Here is a 20,041-nt window from a genome sequence, read left to right as displayed (position 1 = left end):
TGGTGTCTGTACATAGAGGGATGTCTGCATATAGTAGTGGTGTCTGTATACAGAGGGATGTCTGTATATAGGAGTGGTGTCTGTATATAGAGGGATGTCTGTATATAAGAGTGGTATCTGTATATAGGGGGATGTCTGTATATAGGAGTGGTGTCTGTATATAGAGGGATGTCTGTATATAGGAGTGGTGTCTGTATATAGAGGGATGTCTGTATATAGGAGTGGTGTCTGTATACAGAGGGATGTCTGTATATAGTAATGGTGTCTGTATATAGGCAGATGTCTGTATATAGGAGTGGTGTCTGTATATAGAGGGATGTCTGTATATAGGATTGGTGTCTGTATATAGAGGGATGTCTGTATATAGGAGTGGTGTCTGTATATAGGGGGATGTCTGTATATAGGAGTGGTGTCTGTATATAGAGGGATGTCTGTATATAGGAGTGGTGTCTGTATACAGAGGGATGTCTGTATATAGGAGTGGTGTCTGTATACAGAGGGATGTCTGTATATAGGAGTGGTGTCTGTATATAGAGGGATGTCTGTATATAGGAGTGGTGTCTGTATACAGAGGGATGTCTGTATATAGGAGTGGTGTCTGTATACAGAGGGATGTCTGTATATAGGAGTGGTGTCTGTATATAGGGGGATGTCTGTATATAGGAGTTTTGTCTGTATATAGGGGGATGTCTGTATATAGGATTGGTGTCTGTATATAGAGGGATGTCTGTATATAGGAGAGATTTCTGTATATACAGGGATGTCTGTATATAGGAGTGTTGTCTGTATATAGAGGGATGTCTGTATATAGGAGTGGTGTCTGTATATAGAGAGATGTCTGTATATAGGAGTGGTGTCTGTATATAGAGAGATGTCTGTATATAGCAGTGGTGTCTGTATACAGAGGGATGTCTGTATAGAGGAGTGGTGTCTGTATACAGAGGGATGTCTGTATATAGGAGTGGTGTCTGTATATAGGGGGATGTCTGTATATAGGAGTGGTGTCTATATATAGGGGGATGTCTGTATATAGGAGTGGTGTCTGTATATAGGGGGATGTCTGTATATAGGAGTGTTGTCTGTATATAGAGGGATGTCTGTATATAGGAGAGGTGTCTGTATATAGAGGGATGTCTGTATATAGGAGTGGTGTCTGTATATAGGGGGATGTCTGTATATAGGAGTGGTGTCTGTATATAGAGGGATGTCTGTATATAGGAGTGGTGTCTGTATATAGAGGGATGTCTGTATATAGAAGTGGTGTCTGTATACAGAGGGATGTCTGTATATAGGAGTGGTGTCTGTATATAGAGGGATGTCTGTATATAGGAGTGGTGTCTGTATATAGAGGGATGTCTGTATATAGGAGTGGTGTCTGTATAAAGAGGGATGTCTGTATATAGGAGTGGTGTCTGTACATAGAGGGATGTCTGTGTATAGGATTGGTGTCTGTATACAGAGGGATGTCTGTATATAGGAGTGGTGTCTGTACATAGAGGGATGTCTGTGTATAGGAGTGGTGTCTGTATATAGGGGGATGTCTGTATATAGGAGTGGTGTCTGTATACAGAGGGATGTCTGTATATAGGAGTGGTGTCTGTACATAGAGGGATGTCTGTGTATAGGATTGGTGTCTGTATACAGAGGGATGTCTGTATATAGGAGTGGTGTCTGTACATAGAGGGATGTCTGTGTATAGGAGTGGTGTCTGTATATAGGGGGATGTCTGTATATAGGAGTGGTGTCTGTATACAGAGGGATGTCTGTATATAGGAGTGGTGTCTGTACATAGGGGGATGTCTGTATATAGGGGGATGTCTGTATATAAGAGTGGTGTCTGTATATAGTGGGATGTCTGTATATAGCAGTGGTGTCTGTATACAGAGGGATGTCTGTATATAGGAGTGGTGTCTGTATATAGAGGGATGTCTGTATATAGGAGTGGTGTTTGTACATAGGGGGATGTCTGTATATAGAGGGATGTCTGTATATAGGAGTGGTGTCTGTATATAGAGGGATGTCTGTATATAGTAGTGGTGTCTGTATACAGAGGGATGTCTGTATATAGAGGGATGTCTGTATATAAGAGTGGTGTCTGTATATAGAGGGATGTCTGTATATAGGAGTGGTGTCTGTATATAGAGGGATGTCTGTATATAGGAGTGGTGTCTGTATATAGAGGGATGTCTGTATATAGGAGTGGTGTCTGTATACAGAGGGATGTCTGTATATAGGAGAGGTGTCTGTATATAGGGGGATGTCTGTATATAGGAGTGGTGTCTGTATATAGAGGGATGTCTGTATATAGGAGTGGTGTCTGTATATAGAGGGATGTCTGTATATAGGAGTGATGTCTGTATACAGAGGGATGTCTGTATATAGGAGTGGTGTCTGTATATAGAGGGATGTCTGTATATAGGAGTGGTGTCTGTATATAGAGGGATGTCTGTATATAGGAGTGGTGTCTGTATACAGAGGGATGTCTGTATATAGGAGTGGTGTCTGTATATAGAGGGATGTCTGTATATAGGGGGATGTCTGTATATAGGAGTGGTGTCTGTATATAGAGAAATGTCTGTATATAGGAGTGGTGTCTGTATATAGAGGGATGTCTGTATATAGGAGTGGTGTCTGTATACAGAGGGATGTCTGTATATAGGAGTGGTGTCTGTATATAGGGGATTTCTGTATATAGGAGTGGTGTCTGTATATAGGGGGATGTCTGTATATAGGAGTGGTGTCTGTATATAGAGGGATGTCTGTATATAAGAGTGGTGTCTGTATATAGGGGGATGTCTGTATATAGGAGTGGTGTCTGTATATAGAGGGATGTCTGTATATAGGAGTGGTGTCTGTATATAGAGGGATGTCTGTATATAAGAGTGGTGTCTGTATATAGGGGGATGTCTGTATATAGGAGTGGTGTCTGTACATAGAGGGATATCTGTATAAAGGAGAGATGTCTGTATATAGAGGGATGTCTGTATATAGGAGTGGTGTCTGTATATAGAGGGATGTCTGTATATAGGAGAGATGTCTGTATATAGAGGGATGTCTGTATATAGGAGTGGTGTCTGTACATAGAGGGATGTCTGTATATAGGAGTGGTGTCTGTATATAGAGGGATGTCTGTATATAAGAGTGGTGTCTGTATATAGGGGGATGTCTGTATATAGGAGTGGTGTCTGTACATAGAGGGATATCTGTATAAAGGAGAGATGTCTGTATATAGAGGGATGTCTGTATATAGGAGTGGTGTCTGTATATAGAGGGATGTCTGTATATAGGAGAGATGTCTGTATATAGAGGGATGTCTGTATATAGGAGTGGTGTCTGTACATAGAGGGATGTCTGTATATAGGAGTGGTGTCTGTATACAGAGGGATGTCTGTATATAGGAGTGGTGTCTGTATATAGAGGGATGTCTGTATATAGGAGAGATGTCTGTATATAGAGGGATGTCTGTATATAGGAGTGGTGTCTGTACATAGAGGGATGTCTGCATATAGTAGTGGTGTCTGTATACAGAGGGATGTCTGTATATAGGAGTGGTGTCTGTATATAGAGGGATGTCTGTATATAAGAGTGGTATCTGTATATAGGGGGATGTCTGTATATAGGAGTGGTGTCTGTATATAGAGGGATGTCTGTATATAGGAGTGGTGTCTGTATATAGAGGGATGTCTGTATATAGGAGTGGTGTCTGTATACAGAGGGATGTCTGTATATAGTAATGGTGTCTGTATATAGGCAGATGTCTGTATATAGGAGTGGTGTCTGTATATAGAGGGATGTCTGTATATAGGATTGGTGTCTGTATATAGAGGGATGTCTGTATATAGGAGTGGTGTCTGTATATAGGGGGATGTCTGTATATAGGAGTGGTGTCTGTATATAGAGGGATGTCTGTATATAGGAGTGGTGTCTGTATACAGAGGGATGTCTGTATATAGGAGTGGTGTCTGTATACAGAGGGATGTCTGTATATAGGAGTGGTGTCTGTATATAGAGGGATGTCTGTATATAGGAGTGGTGTCTGTATACAGAGGGATGTCTGTATATAGGAGTGGTGTCTGTATACAGAGGGATGTCTGTATATAGGAGTGGTGTCTGTATATAGGGGGATGTCTGTATATAGGAGTTTTGTCTGTATATAGGGGGATGTCTGTATATAGGATTGGTGTCTGTATATAGAGGGATGTCTGTATATAGGAGAGATTTCTGTATATACAGGGATGTCTGTATATAGGAGTGTTGTCTGTATATAGAGGGATGTCTGTATATAGGAGTGGTGTCTGTATATAGAGAGATGTCTGTATATAGGAGTGGTGTCTGTATATAGAGAGATGTCTGTATATAGCAGTGGTGTCTGTATACAGAGGGATGTCTGTATAGAGGAGTGGTGTCTGTATACAGAGGGATGTCTGTATATAGGAGTGGTGTCTGTATATAGGGGGATGTCTGTATATAGGAGTGGTGTCTATATATAGGGGGATGTCTGTATATAGGAGTGGTGTCTGTATATAGGGGGATGTCTGTATATAGGAGTGTTGTCTGTATATAGAGGGATGTCTGTATATAGGAGAGGTGTCTGTATATAGAGGGATGTCTGTATATAGGAGTGGTGTCTGTATATAGGGGGATGTCTGTATATAGGAGTGGTGTCTGTATATAGAGGGATGTCTGTATATAGGAGTGGTGTCTGTATATAGAGGGATGTCTGTATATAGAAGTGGTGTCTGTATACAGAGGGATGTCTGTATATAGGAGTGGTGTCTGTATATAGAGGGATGTCTGTATATAGGAGTGGTGTCTGTATATAGAGGGATGTCTGTATATAGGAGTGGTGTCTGTATAAAGAGGGATGTCTGTATATAGGAGTGGTGTCTGTACATAGAGGGATGTCTGTGTATAGGATTGGTGTCTGTATACAGAGGGATGTCTGTATATAGGAGTGGTGTCTGTACATAGAGGGATGTCTGTGTATAGGAGTGGTGTCTGTATATAGGGGGATGTCTGTATATAGGAGTGGTGTCTGTATACAGAGGGATGTCTGTATATAGGAGTGGTGTCTGTACATAGAGGGATGTCTGTGTATAGGATTGGTGTCTGTATACAGAGGGATGTCTGTATATAGGAGTGGTGTCTGTACATAGAGGGATGTCTGTGTATAGGAGTGGTGTCTGTATATAGGGGGATGTCTGTATATAGGAGTGGTGTCTGTATACAGAGGGATGTCTGTATATAGGAGTGGTGTCTGTACATAGGGGGATGTCTGTATATAGGGGGATGTCTGTATATAAGAGTGGTGTCTGTATATAGTGGGATGTCTGTATATAGCAGTGGTGTCTGTATACAGAGGGATGTCTGTATATAGGAGTGGTGTCTGTATATAGAGGGATGTCTGTATATAGGAGTGGTGTCTGTACATAGGGGGATGTCTGTATATAGAGGGATGTCTGTATATAGGAGTGGTGTCTGTATATAGAGGGATGTCTGTATATAGTAGTGGTGTCTGTATACAGAGGGATGTCTGTATATAGAGGGATGTCTGTATATAAGAGTGGTGTCTGTATATAGAGGGATGTCTGTATATAGGAGTGGTGTCTGTATATAGAGGGATGTCTGTATATAGGAGTGGTGTCTGTATATAGAGGGATGTCTGTATATAGGAGTGGTGTCTGTATACAGAGGGATGTCTGTATATAGGAGAGGTGTCTGTATATAGGGGGATGTCTGTATATAGGAGTGGTGTCTGTATATAGAGGGATGTCTGTATATAGGAGTGGTGTCTGTATATAGAGGGATGTCTGTATATAGGAGTGATGTCTGTATACAGAGGGATGTCTGTATATAGGAGTGGTGTCTGTATATAGAGGGATGTCTGTATATAGGAGTGGTGTCTGTATATAGAGGGATGTCTGTATATAGGAGTGGTGTCTGTATACAGAGGGATGTCTGTATATAGGAGTGGTGTCTGTATATAGAGGGATGTCTGTATATAGGAGTGGTGTCTGTATATAGGGGGATGTCTGTATATAGGAGTGGTGTCTGTATATAGAGAAATGTCTGTATATAGGAGTGGTGTCTGTATACAGAGGGATGTCTGTATATAGGAGTGGTGTCTGTATATAGAGGGATGTCTGTATATAGGAGTGGTGTCTGTATACAGAGGGATGTCTGTATATAGGAGTGGTGTCTGTATATAGGGGATTTCTGTATATAGGAGTGGTGTCTGTATATAGGGGGATGTCTGTATATAGGAGTGGTGTCTGTATATAGAGGGATGTCTCTATATAGGAGAGATGTCTGTATATACAGGGATGTCTGTATATAGGAGTGGTGTCTGTATATAGAGGGATGTCTGTATATAGGAGTGGTGTCTGTATATAGAGGATGTCTGTATATAGGAGTGGTGTCTGTATATAGAGGGATGTCTGTATATAGGAGTGGTGTCTGTATACAGAGGGATGTCTGTATATAGGAGTGGTGTCTGTATACAGAGGGATGTCTGTATATAGGAGTGGTGTCTGTATATAGAGGAATGTCCGTATATAGGAGAGATGTCTGTATATAGGGGGATGTCTGTATATAGGAGTGGTGTCTGTATATAGGAGAGGTGCCTGCATATACGAGTGGTGTCTGTATATAGGAGTGGTGTCTGTATATAGAGGGATGTCTGTATACAGAAGTGGTGTCTGTATATAGGGGGATGTCTGTATATAGGAGGGGTGTCTGTATATAGGGGGATGTCTGTATATAGGAGAGATGTCTGTATAAGGGAGAGATGTCTGTATATAGAGGGATGTCTGTATATAGGAGAGATGTCTGTATATAGGAGTGGTGTCTGTATATAGGGGATGTCTGTATATAGTGGGATGTCTGTATATAGGAGTGGTGTCTGTATATAGAAGGATGTCTGTATATTGTAGTGGTGTCTGTATATAGGGGTATGTCTGTATATAGGAGTGGTGTCTGTATATAGAGGGATGTCTGTATATAGGAGTGGTGTCTGTATATAGAGGGATGTCTGTATATGGTAGTGGTGTCTGTATATAGAGGGATGTCAGTATGTAGGAGTTGTGTCTGTATATAGGCGTGTTGTCTGTATATAGGAGTGATGTCTGTATATAAGAGGATGTGGCCAAAGTGGCTACCGAGAGGCTGTGTGCTCCAAAGTGGCTACCTAGGATTCCTGCATGCCAAAATGGCTACCAAGGGGCCAAAGCTGCTAACAAGGGGCCCCGCACATCAAAGTGGCTACCAAGGGGCCAAAGTGGATACCCAGGGGCAGAGCCCTGCATGCCAGAATGCTCCTGAGGTTCATTGGCAGCTGGCAGCGCTTTTCAAGCACCATGTATTTCCTTCAGGAAATGCCCATCTAGTTATTATTATTAGGCTTTTTTCCGCAATTAATGCAGCCCGAACCGCTGAACGCACAGACTCCAGTGAGGTGTCATTTCGAAGCCAGCGTCCACGAGAGGTGTGCTAACTATTTTTCGTGTCGATCGGATTTGTAGTTTTGGCGCAATTTGCGTTTGAAAATTGTTTTCCCCTCATTGGAAAGCATTGTCTTAATGCGTTTCAATAGGGAAATTTCCTCATAGGGTATAATGGCCTGGTTTCTGAGGCAATTTCAACATAACTGTCAACTGCCACCTGGCTTATTAGCTCATTGATATGCGCAGTCAGACTCAGTTACTATGCCAACGCCTACGAACTCTACCAAGACACAGTTTTGCCAGATAATATCAACTCTTAAAGTGACCCGCCCACCAAATCGGATCCCGAGGTGCGCAGCCCACCAAATCGGAACCGGAGTGGCCTCGCCCACCAAATCGGACCCAGAGTGGCCTCGCCCACCAAATCGGACCCAGAGTGGCCCCGCCCACCAAATCGGACCCAGAGTGGCCCCGCCCACCAAATCGGACCCAGAGTGGCCCCGCCCACCAAATCGGACCCAGAGTGGCCCCGCCCACCAAATCGGACCCCGAGTGACCCCGCCCACCAAATCGGACCCCGAGTGGCCCCGCCCACCAAATCGGACCCGAAGTGACTCCGCCCACCAAATCGGACCCAGAGTGACCCCGCCCACCAAATCGGACCCAGAGTGACTCCGCCCACCAAATCGGACCCAGAGTGGCGCCGCCCACCAAATCGGACCTAGAGTGGCGCCGCCCACCAAATCGGACCTAGAGTGGCGCCGCCCGCCAAATCGGACCCAGAGTGGCGCCGCCCACCAAATCGGACCCAGAGTGGCGCCGCCCGCCAAATCGGACCCAGAGTGGCGCCGCCCGCCAAATCGGACCCAGAGTGGCGCCGCCCGCCAAATCGGACCCAGAGTGGCGCCGCCCGCCAAATCGGACCCAGAGTGGCGCCGCCCGCCAAATCGGACCCAGAGTGGCGCCGCCCGCCAAATCGGACCCAGAGTGGCGCTGCCCGCCAAATCGAACCCAGAGTGGCGCCGCCCGCCAAATCGGACCCAGAGTGGCTACAACTACCAAACCAGCACCTGAGGGGCACCCAAGTGTGAAAGTCTTGCTGGGGCAACCCGGGCACCATTCGAAAGCACTATCTGTAGTTCCTTCAGGAAATACCCATCTAGTTTGCAATAAAAAGCGTCTTTTAGTGTGTGACAGCTGTATAAAACATAAAAACCCGCTAAAAAAGCCGCTATAAAAGTAAAATCAAACCCACCTTCATCACCCCCTTACTTAAGGAAAAATAATAAAATAAAATTTTTTTATTTATTTCCATTTTCCCATTAGGGTTAGGGCTAAAGTTAGGGTTAGGGTTGGGGCTAGAGTAGGGGTTAGGGTTTGGATTACGTTTATGGTTGGGATTAAGATTAGGGGGTGTGTTGAGGTTAGGGCTGGAGTTAGAATTGGGTGTTTCCACTGTTTAGGCACATCAGGGGCTCTCCAAACGCAACATGGCGTCCGATCTCAATTCCAGCCAATTCTGCGCTGAAAAAGTAAAACAGTGCTCCTTCCCTTCCGAGTTCTGCTGTGTAAACAGTGGTTTACCCCCACATATGGGATATCAGCATACTCAGGACAAATTGGACAACAACTTTTGGGGTCCAATTTCTCCTGTTACCCTTGTGAAAATAAAAATGTGGCGGCTAAAAAAAATCATTTTTGTGGGAAAAAAATGATTTTTTATTTTCATGGCCCTGTGTTATAAACTGTAGTGAAACACTTGGGGGTTCAAAGTTCTCATAACACATCTAGATAACATGCTTGGGAGGTCAAATCTCCAATATGGGGGTCACTTGTGGGGGGTTTCTACTGTTTAGGTACATCAGGGGATCTGCAAAAGCAAGATGACGCCCGCAGACAAATCCATCAAAGTCTGCATTTCAAACGGCGCTCCTTCCCTTCCGAGCTCTGCTGTGCGCCCAAACGGTGGTCCCCCCCCACACACGGGGCATCAGCGTACTCAGGACAAATTGCACAACTTTTTGTGGTGCAATTTCTCCGGATACCCTTAGGAAAATTAAAAATTGTGGGCCAAAAATCATTTTTTGTGGAAAAAAATGATTTTTTAATTTTCACAGCTCTATATTATAAACTTTAGTGAAACAATTGAGGGTTCAATGTGCACACCACACATCTAGATCAGTTCCTTAGGTGATCTAGTTTCCAAAATGGTGTCACTTGTGGGGGGTTTCCACTGTTTAGGCACATCAGGGGCTCTCCAAATGCGAAATGGCATCTGACCTCAATTCCAGCCAATTCTGCGTTGAAAAGTCAAATGGTGCTCCTTCCCTTCCGAGCTCTGCCATGCCCCCAAACAGTGGTTTACCCCCACATATATGGGGTATCGACGTACTCAGGACAAATTTTACAACAACTTTTGGGGTCCAATTTCTCCTGTTACCCTTGGTAAAATAAAACAAATTGGATCTGAAGTACCGTAATTGTTTTGTGAAAAAAAGTTAAATGATCATTTTTTTTTTTTTTTTTAAACATTCCAAAAATTACTGTGAAGCACCTGAAAAGTTAATAAACTTCTTAAATGTGGTTTTGAGAACCTTGAGGGGTGCAGTTTTTAGAATGGTGTCACTTTTGGGTATTTTCTTTCATATGGACCCCTTAAAGTGACTTCAAATGTGATGTGGTCCCTAAAAAAATGGTGTTGTAAAAATGAGAAATTGCTGGTCAAATTTTAATCCTTATAACTTCCAAACAAAAATAAATTTTGGTTCCAACATTGTGCTGATGTAAAGTAGACATGTGGGAAAAGTCACCTATTAAGTATTTTGTGTGACATCTCTGTGATTTAAGGGCATGAAAATTCAAAGTTGTAAAATTTTCAACATTTTCACCAAATTTCTGTTTTTTTTTCACAGATAAATACAGGTAATATGAAAGAAATTTTACCACTATTATGAAGTACAATATGTCAAGAGAAAATGGCAGAATCACAAGGACCCATGGAAGCGTTCCAGAGTTATAACTTCATAAAGGGACCAGTGGTCAGAATTGAAAAAATTGGCCCGGTCATTAACCTGCAAACCACCCTTGGGGGTAAAGGATTATGGAGGCCACTGTGCTCTTAGGAACCTTGACTACTGCAGAAATTTTGTTGTAACCTTGGCCAGATCTGTGCCTTGCCACAATTCTGTCTCTGAGCCAGTTCCTTTGACCTCATGATCCTCATTTGGTCGGACATGCACTGTGAGCTGTGAGGTCTTATATAGACAGGTGTGTGCCTTTCCAAATCAAGTCCCATCAGTTTAATTAAACACAGCTGGACTCCAATGAAGGAGTAGAACCATCTCAAGGAAGATCACAAGGAAATGGACAGCATGTGATTAAAAATAATTAAAATATGAGTGTCTGAGCAAAGGGTCTGAATACTTAGGACCATGTGATGTTTCAGTTTTTCTTTTTTATTAAATTTGCTAACATTTCTACATTTCAGGTTTTTTTTCAATCAAGATGGGGTGCAGAGTGTACATTAATGAGAAAAAAAATGAACTTTTTTTTAATTTGCCAACTGACTGCAATGGAACAAAAAGTGAAAAATGGGATCTGAATACTTTCTGTTCCCACTGTATAAGCTGATGGGGCCATAGACTTTGATGATGATGGCAGAGTACCGTAAATGTGCGTTCTGACGTGCATTATTTTTGGGAGTGTCCACCTACTGGAGGTGGACACTCAGATGCAGTTTACTACTTCTGAGTGTCCGCCTTAAGTAGGCAGACACTCACGAAAACGATACATGTCAGAGCACAGGTTCGCTCTGCCGTCACCATTACAGTCTATGGCCCCGTCGGCGCATACGTCCGAACCCTGTTTTTCAGAGCGGGTTGGGAAATATGAACCAATGGGACCCAAGAACACAATAGGAAAGCACCCTAAAAATAGCACCAAAATTTATCACACAATTTCTGCTGAACATGGCAGTATCCCATATGTGGATGTACAGTACTGCTTAGCCATACAGCAAGTCTCGGGAGGGACGAAGCGCCATTTGCCTCCTGGAGCACAGATTTCCCTAGAATAGTTTGCAGACATCAAATACAGAGCCCCTAAGTGCTAGAAGATCAGAATAGCCCACTCAAGTGACCCCATTTTGGAAATTATACCTCTTTTTCACTTTATCTATAGGCGTAGTGATGAATTTGACTCCATCAGTGTTTTCTGCTATTGTAATGCCCAGTACGTTCTAGTGCCCATACATTAGGCCCAGTTCACACTTCAGGAGACACACAAACTGTAAATTAGCAGGATCTCATTGCTAGAGAAAAGCTAAAAATGTGGGTGCTAAAGGTTGTTTAGGCACACTGTGGGCCCCAGAAAGGGGGCATTTGGATTTGGGAGTGCAGTATTTGCTGAATTTTTTTGGGGGGGAAGCGAGGAGCCATTTAGCTTTTCCGGAGCCTTTGTGCTACCAGTAACTTGGAAGCCCCCCATATTTCCATTAACAGATGATGGACCTGAGTGGGGACTTGCTTTTTTTTGTGGACTGAGGTGAAGCTTTTATTGGGAACATTTTACATAACATTTGGGATCACATTTATCCGGCGCTCTATGCTGAGAACTTACATTGGGGTTTTCATCTAAATCTATGAGTGACGTGACCGAGATGAAACCCTCGAGGGATCCATTCACTTTAATTTGGCAGCAGATTTACTCTGGACTCCATCTGGCCTCAGTTCAGTGGTGTCCTTCTTTTCACCAGATTACAGGTCAGACAGCGTCCACAGTGCCTCCATCTGCCTCAGCCTAAACTTACTGGGATCTTTGGGAGGCAGAATGAACAAATCAATTGGTCAAGAATAGATTTCATTCATTTTTTACGCCGTTCCTCGTGCGGTACAATTAGACAACTTTATTCTTTGGTTTAGTGCGATTACATCGATACCAGATTTATATTGGGTTTTTATATTTGGCTGTTATCACCCACTAAAAGATGATTATTTTGTTGAAAAAACAAGTCTTGCATTCCCAAATTCGGAGAGATATAATTTTTCCATATTTCTGCAGACAGAGTCATGTGAGGTCTTGTTTTTATTTTTGCGGGACGAACTAACGTTTTTATTGCTACAATTTTAGGGCACATTACATTTTTTGATCAGTTCTGTATTCAAATTTTGGGGAGGCAGAATGAATAAAATCCAAAAATTCAAGAATTGTCTTTTGCTTATTTATGCCGATCACAGTGTGGAAAAAGTGAAGACTAGGGTTGAGCGAAACGGATCGGTCATTTTCATAAGTCGCCGACTTTTGGCAAAGTCGGCGTCTCATGAAACCCGACCCAATCCCAGTGTGGGGTCGGCCACGCGGTACGCGAACTTGGCGCAAAAGTCGCGTTTCGTATGACGCGGTTAGCGCCATTTTTTAAGCCAATGAAGGAGCGGCAGAGTGATGACATAGGTGTCAGGGGGCGTACAAACCTATCGCCATTTTTTCGTTTGTGTGTTGCAGCGATTTGCAATGTGTAAAACCAGAGAGAGAGAGAGAGAGCGAGAGAGAGGGAGAGGGAGAGAAAAAAAAAATAAAAATTCATTGGGCTTCGTGTTTCGGTCGATCCCAGACTTTTCACTGTGGTCGGCCGATTTCACTCGACTCGACTTTTAAAATAGTCGGGTTTCGCGAAACCCGACTCGACCCTAAAAAAAAAAAAAAAAAGTCACTCAACCCTAGTGAAGACAACTTCATTCTTCTGGTCAGTACGATTATAGCGATAAAAACTTGCTTAACTGTTGACAAAGTAATTTCGAACAGAAGTGCCCAAACTTTTATATGCTGCTGTAAAAGACCTTTGGTGGGAATTTCATTGATGAATTACTCGTTTGTTTGTTTTTCTTTTTTTAAATCCTAGCATATTTGTCCCAACTACAGTGGAATTGTAGCCTCCTGATTGCACAGCAGAGCTGACTGGGTCTTCTTGGGTCCAGCAGCTCTTCCCCTTTCCTACATCCAGTCATCACATAACCGCTGGGTCTGGATGAGTAAGTTATTCCTATTTCTGTATACACAGCCAGGACCGTATTTATAGTTTCTGCTGCCCTAGGCACTTTTAGTGCTGCCTCCCCCATTGGTGAGTATGACACTATCGGCAGTGACTTTGGCAAAAATCGTTGAGGTGAAAGTAGCCTTTTGCTGCAGATCCGGCAGTTTTTCCGCATCTGCCGCGTAACGGATCACTTACAGCAACACTGCGTTCGGCCTTATTCATTCCCTATGGGACTTGCGGATATGTGCGGCACTTGTGGTTTTGCCGCGATCCGGCAAATGCGGCACTTGCAGCAATGGAAAAAAACACTGCTAGCAGCGTTTTTCTGTCTCACTGGAAGTGCAAAACCGCTAGTGCGGCACATGTCTCCAAGTAGCCATCACTACCTTGCTAGCTCATCCATAACCATCCCTCTGACCTAAAACTACACTATAAAGCTTTAGAGAAACAATTTATTACCTGACATATTCCTATGATAATGAGGGATCCAGGCCACGGTCTCGACTGGGACAGGCAGTGTCCGGGTCTCCATTCTCTCTTTGTGCACACCTCAGTCCCTGCCTCACTGCCTGTGCGGTGCTGTGTAGAGACCTCCCTCCACCGGACCCGGTAATCACCGCTCGCAGTAGCATACCGACAGAGGTGTATCTAGGTTTTCTGGCTCTCGGGGCAAAAATTCATTTTGGCGCCCACCCAGGACATATGCGATTTGCACACTTAGTCATGCACCGATGAGCTCCTCTCCCTAATGCTCTCAATGTTCAGTGAAAAACGGAGAAGCAGAAGAGAAGCTCGTTGTCACAGGACCACAAGTATGAAAATCGCATATGAGTGAAATGTCCATGTGATGACTACTGGAACCTGCAGAGCTGAATCCTGACATCGCAAACTTCTGAATTCTCACAACTCATGCACTGCACACTTTTAGGATTCTCCCTTGCCGGTGGACAGTCATGTCAGCACAAGCATGTGATTTGTATACTTCTGACCACATTCCGACTAGACGTGCCCGGCCTCGCTCAGTTCATTTTCATAGAGTGGGGCCACACATGTCTAGTCAGAATGTGACCGCATGTATGTAAATCGCCAGCACGAGAAAATCCTGACAGTGTGCAGTGCGCACTGTGAGAACTCAGAAGTCTGCAGTCACAAAGAATGACTGCAGACTCATTACATGTCCCCCATTTCCCCATACTGTTTCATAGTAACATAGTTATTAAGGTTGAAGGAATACTAAGCTCATCTAGTTCAACCCATAGCCTAACCTAACATGCCCTAACCTGTTGATCCAGAGGAAGGCAAAAAAAAAAACCATGTGGCAAAGAGTAAGCTCCACACTGGGGGAAAAAATTCCTTCCCGACTCCACATACGGCAATCAGACTAGTTCCCTGGATCAACACCCTAACAAGGAATCTAGTATATATAACCTGTAACATTATAGTTTTCAAGAAAGGTATCCAGTCCCCTCTTAAATTTAAGTGATGAATCACTCATTACAACATCATACGGCAGAGAGTTCCATAGTCTCACTGCTCTTACAGTAAAGAATCCGTGTCTGTTATTATGCTTAAACCTTCTTTCCTCCAGACGTAGAGGATGCCCCCTTGTCCCTGTCTCAGGTCTATGATTAAAAAGATCATCAGAAAGGTCTTTGTACTGTCCCCTCATATATTTCTACATTAAAATAAGATCACCCCTTAGTCTTCGTATTTCCAAACTAAATAGCCCCAAGTGTAATAACCTATCTTGGTATTGCAGACCCCCCAGTCCTCTAACAACCTTGGTTGCTCTTCTCTGCACCTGCTCTAGTTCAGCTATGTCTTTCCTATACACCGGAGACCAGCGATGTACACAGTATTCTAAGTGTGTTCGAACTAGTGACTTGTATAGAGGTAAAATTATGTTCTCCTCATGAGCATCTATGCCTCTTTTAATTAACCCCATTATTTTATTTGCCTTTGTAGCAGCTGCCTGACACTGGCCACTGAATATGAGTTTGTCATCCACCCATATACCCAGGTCTTTTTCATTGACAGTTTTGCCCAGAGTTTTAGAATTAAGCACATAGTTATACATCTTATTACTTCTACCCAAGTGCATGACCTTACATTTATCCCCATTAAAGCTCATTTGCCATTTATCAGCCCAAGCTTCTAGTTTACATAAATCCTCCTGTAATATAAAATTGTTCTCCTCTGTATTGATTACCCTGCAGAGTTTAGAGTCATCTACAAATATTGAAATTCTGCTCTGTATGCCCCCTACAAGGTCATTAAATAAATACATTAAAAAGAAGAGGGCCCAATACTGACCCCTGTGGTACCCCACTACTAACCGCGACCCAGTCAGAGTGTGCTCCATTAATAACCACCCTTTGTTTCTTATCCCTAAGCCAGTTATTAACCCACTTACACATATTTTCCCTTATCCCCATTATTCTCATTTTATGCATCAACCTTTTGTGTGGCACCGTATCAAAAGCTTTTAAAAAGTCCATATACACTACGTCCACTGGGCTCCCTTGGTCCAGTCCGGAACTTACCTCTTCATAGAAGCTGATCAGATTAGTCTGACAGGAACGGTCGCTAGTAAACCCGTGCTGATACTGGGTCATGAGGTTATTCCTCTTCAGATACTCCAGCATAGCATCCCTTAGAATGCCCTCCAGGATTTTACCCACCGTAGAGGTTAAGCTTACTGGCCTATAATTTCCGAGTTCAATTTTTGTCCCCTTTTTGAAAATTGGCACCACATTTGCTATACGCCAGTCCTCTGGTACAGACCCTGTTATTATGGAGTCATTAAAGATTCAAAATAATACATGCCCCCCATTCCCCCATACTGTTTCCTCATACAAGCCCCCCCATACATGCCCCCCCACCCTATATGCATGGCTCCCCCATCCTCCCACCCTGTATGCATGGCTCCCCCATCCTCCCACCCTGTATGCATGGCTCCCCCATCCTCCATGCATGGCTCCCCCTTCCTCCCATTCTGTATGCATGGCTCCTCCATCCTCCCAGTAGACTCCGGACTTTATATTAAAAAAAAAAAAAAAAGTGTCTAGTAGCAAATACGGCCCTGTACACAGCACTTGTGAAGTCCTAACAAACAGACAATCCGTGCATGGGTTGTGGCTGTCAAACAGCTGCATGGCATACAGCCATAGCGAATCGAATATAGAGTATCTTCTGTGTGTTCGAATATCATTAGAACACGAGCACTCTCGTTCGCTCATCACTAATATTTTTACAGCACTTCTAGAAGTGGTGAATCTAAGACCACAGAGCTCACACAAAATGGTAAAAGCCAGTGACTGAGGAGAATCTGTGACATCTCTGCATTTAGTGGTTACTACTCACCTGGGTAGTCATATGTAGGAATCTCCTCTTTACACCACTCATCACCCCACACATATCTCTCTGTAGTATTAATATGGGTCAGATATTCACCCTGAAACAAATATTGTAAAACTCTCAGATAAAGAAAGAAGTCACATCTATGATCAGCTCTAATCCTGCCATCTCCACCATTCTCATTACACAAGTATAAAACATATAATACTGGTGGATAAAACAAGACTGAGCACAAGATCTTCACAGCCGTCTACACATCATAGTGGAGATCTCATGACACCTTCTCTCCACCTACCTGATGATCCTGAGGAACATTGAGATCTTCTTGTTTACAGTCCTGTGGAAGAAGAGGACGGGGACATCTCTCTGGTGTTGTCCTCTTACTGGAAAGAACTGGAGGAACCATATACAGGGACTGAATTAATTTTTTTACATACAGATAATTATAGGCTGTGTGTATTTAGCCCTGTCTATTACCTGGTGAAGTGAGGGGCCGGGGAACCTCCATAGTGAAGTTCTTGTACAGATCTTTGTGTCCCTCTAAATACTCCCAATCCTCCATGGATAAATAGACTGTGACATCCTGACATCCTATTCCGTCCTTGTGACCCGGGCCCTAATTCCCATGGACGGAATAGTACGTCACATGCGATCAGCCGCGCTGCTGGGGGGAGCGCGGCTGATGGCAGCCAGGTGTCTGCTGATTATCACAGCTGACATCCGGACTATGTGCCAGGAGTGGTTATGTACCGCTCCCGGCACTTTAACCCCCGGAACACCACGATGAAAGAAGATCGCAGCGTTGCGGTGGCATAGAGAAGCATCGCGCAGGGAGGGGGCTCCCTGCGTGCTTCCCTGAGACCCCCAGAACAACGCAATGTGATCGTGTTGTTCTGAGGGTCTCCTCCGTTCTCCTCCCTGCAGGTCCCTGGATCCAAGATGGCCGCGGGGTCCTGCAGGGAGGTGGCTCGTCAGTGCCTGCTGAGAGCAGGCGACGGCAAGCCTACTGCACTGCCTGTCAGATCACTGATCTGACACAGTGCTCTGCAAAGTGTCAGATCAGCGATCTGACTTTAAACAGTGATGTCCCACCCTGGGACACTGTAAAAAAGAAAAAAATAAATTAAACTGTGTAAAAATATTTAACAAAATATTCCTAAATAAATAAAAAATAAATATTGTTCCAATAAATACATTTCTGTATGTAAATAAAAAAAACAATAAAAGATCACATTTAGTATCGCCGCGTCCGTAACGACCCTACCTATAAAACTGTCCCACAAGTTAATCCTTTCAGTGAACACCGTAACAAATAAAAATTAAATAAAAACGAGACATAAAACAATGCTTTATCATCATACCGCCAAACAAAACGTGGAATAACACGCGATCAAGAAACACGGATATAAATAACCATGGTACCGCTGAAAACGTCATCTTGTCCTGGAAAAAAGGAGCCACCATACAGCGTCACCAACGAAAAAATAAAAAAGTTATAGCCCTCAGAATAACGCGATGCAAAAATAATAATTTTTTATATAAAATAGTTTTTATTGTATAAAAGCGCCAAAACATAAAAAATTATGTAAATGAGGTATCGCTGTCATTGTACTAATCCGAAGAATAAAAATGCTTTATCCATTTTACCAAACACGGAACAGTATAAAAGCCCCCCAAAAAATTGAGAATTGCTGTTTTATGTCATTTTGCCTAACAAAAATCAGAATAAAAAGCGATCAAAAAATGTCTTGTGCCCAAAAATGGTACCAATAATATTGTCAACTCGTCCTGCAAAAAACAAGACCTCACATGACTCTGTGGACCAAAATATAGAAAAATTATAGCTCTCAAAATGTGGTGATGCAAAAACTATTTTTTGCAATAAAAAGCATCTTTTAGTGCATGACAGCTGCATAAAACATAAAAACCTGCTAAAAAACCCGCTATAAAAGTAAATCAAACCCCACCTTTATCACCCCTTACTTAAAGAAAAATAATAAAATAAAAAAATGCATTTATTTCCATTTTCCCATTGGGGTTAGGGCTAAAGTTAGGGTTAGGGTTGGGGTTAGGGTTTGGATTACGTTTCCAGTTGGGATTAGGATTTGGGGTGTGTCAGGGTTAGAGGTATGGTTAGGGTTATGGCTGGGATTAGGGTTAGGGGTGTGTTGGGGTTAGGGATAGGGGTCTGTTGGAGTTAGGGGTGTATTGAGGTTAGGGATGTGGTTAGGGTTGGGATTAGGGTTAGGGATGTGGTTAGGGTTGGGATTAGGCTTAGGGGTGTGTTGGGGTTAGGGCTGGAGTTAGAATTGGGGGTTTCCACTGTTTAGGCACATCAGGGGCTCTCCAAACGCGACATGGCGTCTGATCTCAATTCCAGCCAATTCTGCGTTGAAAAAGTACAACGGTGCTCCTTCACTTCTGAGTTCTGCTGTGTAAACAGTGGTTTACCCCCACATAATGGGTATCAGCATACTCAGGAGAAATTGGATGGCAGAAGTTCTTATCCAATTTATCTTGTTACCCTTGTGAAAATAAAAATTTGGGGGCTAAAAAAATCATTGTGGGAAAAAAAGATTTTTTATTTTCATGGCTCTGCATTATAAACTTTACTGGAACACTTGGGGTTTCAAAGTTCTCACAACACATCTAGATAACGTCCTTGGGAGGTCTAATCTCCATTCACTTATGGGGGGTTTCTACTGTTTAGGTACATCAGGGGATCTGCAAAAGCAATATGACGCCCGCAGACCAATCCATCAAAGTCTGCATTCCAAAACGCTGCTCCTTCCCTTCTGAGCGCTGTCATGCACCCAAACGGTGGTCCCCCCCCACATATGGGGTATCAGCGTACTCAGCACAAATTGCACAACAACTTTTGGAGTCCAATTTCTCCGGATACTCTTGGGAAAATTATAAATTGTGGGCTAAAAATATTTTTTGTGGAAAAAAAATGATTTTTTAATTTTCACAGCTCTACATTATAAACTTTAGTGAAACAATTGAGGGTAGAATGTGCACACCACACATCTAGATCAGTTCCTTAGGTGGTCTAGTTTCCAAAATGGTGTCACTTGTGGGGGGTTTCCACTGTTTAGGCACACCAGGGGCTCTCCAAACGCGAAATGGCATCTGATCTAAATTGCAGCCAATTCTGCGTTGAGAAAGTAAAACGGTGCTCCTTTCCTTTCCGAGCTCTGCCATGCGCCTA

The 20,041-nt window shown here is 43.2% G+C and overlaps 2 protein-coding genes across 2 annotated transcripts in view; both read right to left on the bottom strand.

The window, feature by feature from the left end:
* Positions 1–20,041, bottom strand: part of LOC143767446 (uncharacterized) — a 212,448-nt gene that overhangs the window by 175,599 nt on the left and 16,808 nt on the right. The gene's annotated exons all lie outside the window — the stretch shown is intronic.
* Positions 1–20,041, bottom strand: part of LOC143767049 (uncharacterized) — a 99,200-nt gene that overhangs the window by 69,382 nt on the left and 9,777 nt on the right. Inside the window, exons 8-9 of the mRNA XM_077255071.1 lie at positions 17,126–17,223; positions 16,837–16,927 (exon numbers count right to left, since the gene is read on the bottom strand). Of these exons, the coding sequence (XP_077111186.1) occupies positions 16,837–16,927; positions 17,126–17,223 (189 nt within the window). The remainder of the gene's footprint in view (positions 1–16,836; positions 16,928–17,125; positions 17,224–20,041) is intronic.

This window comes from Ranitomeya variabilis, chromosome 4 (genome assembly GCF_051348905.1).
Source record: "Ranitomeya variabilis isolate aRanVar5 chromosome 4, aRanVar5.hap1, whole genome shotgun sequence".
Lineage (NCBI taxonomy): Eukaryota > Metazoa > Chordata > Amphibia > Anura > Dendrobatidae > Ranitomeya > Ranitomeya variabilis.
Note: the sequence above shows the minus strand (reverse complement) of the source record. Positions and strands in the feature narration are given on the sequence as shown.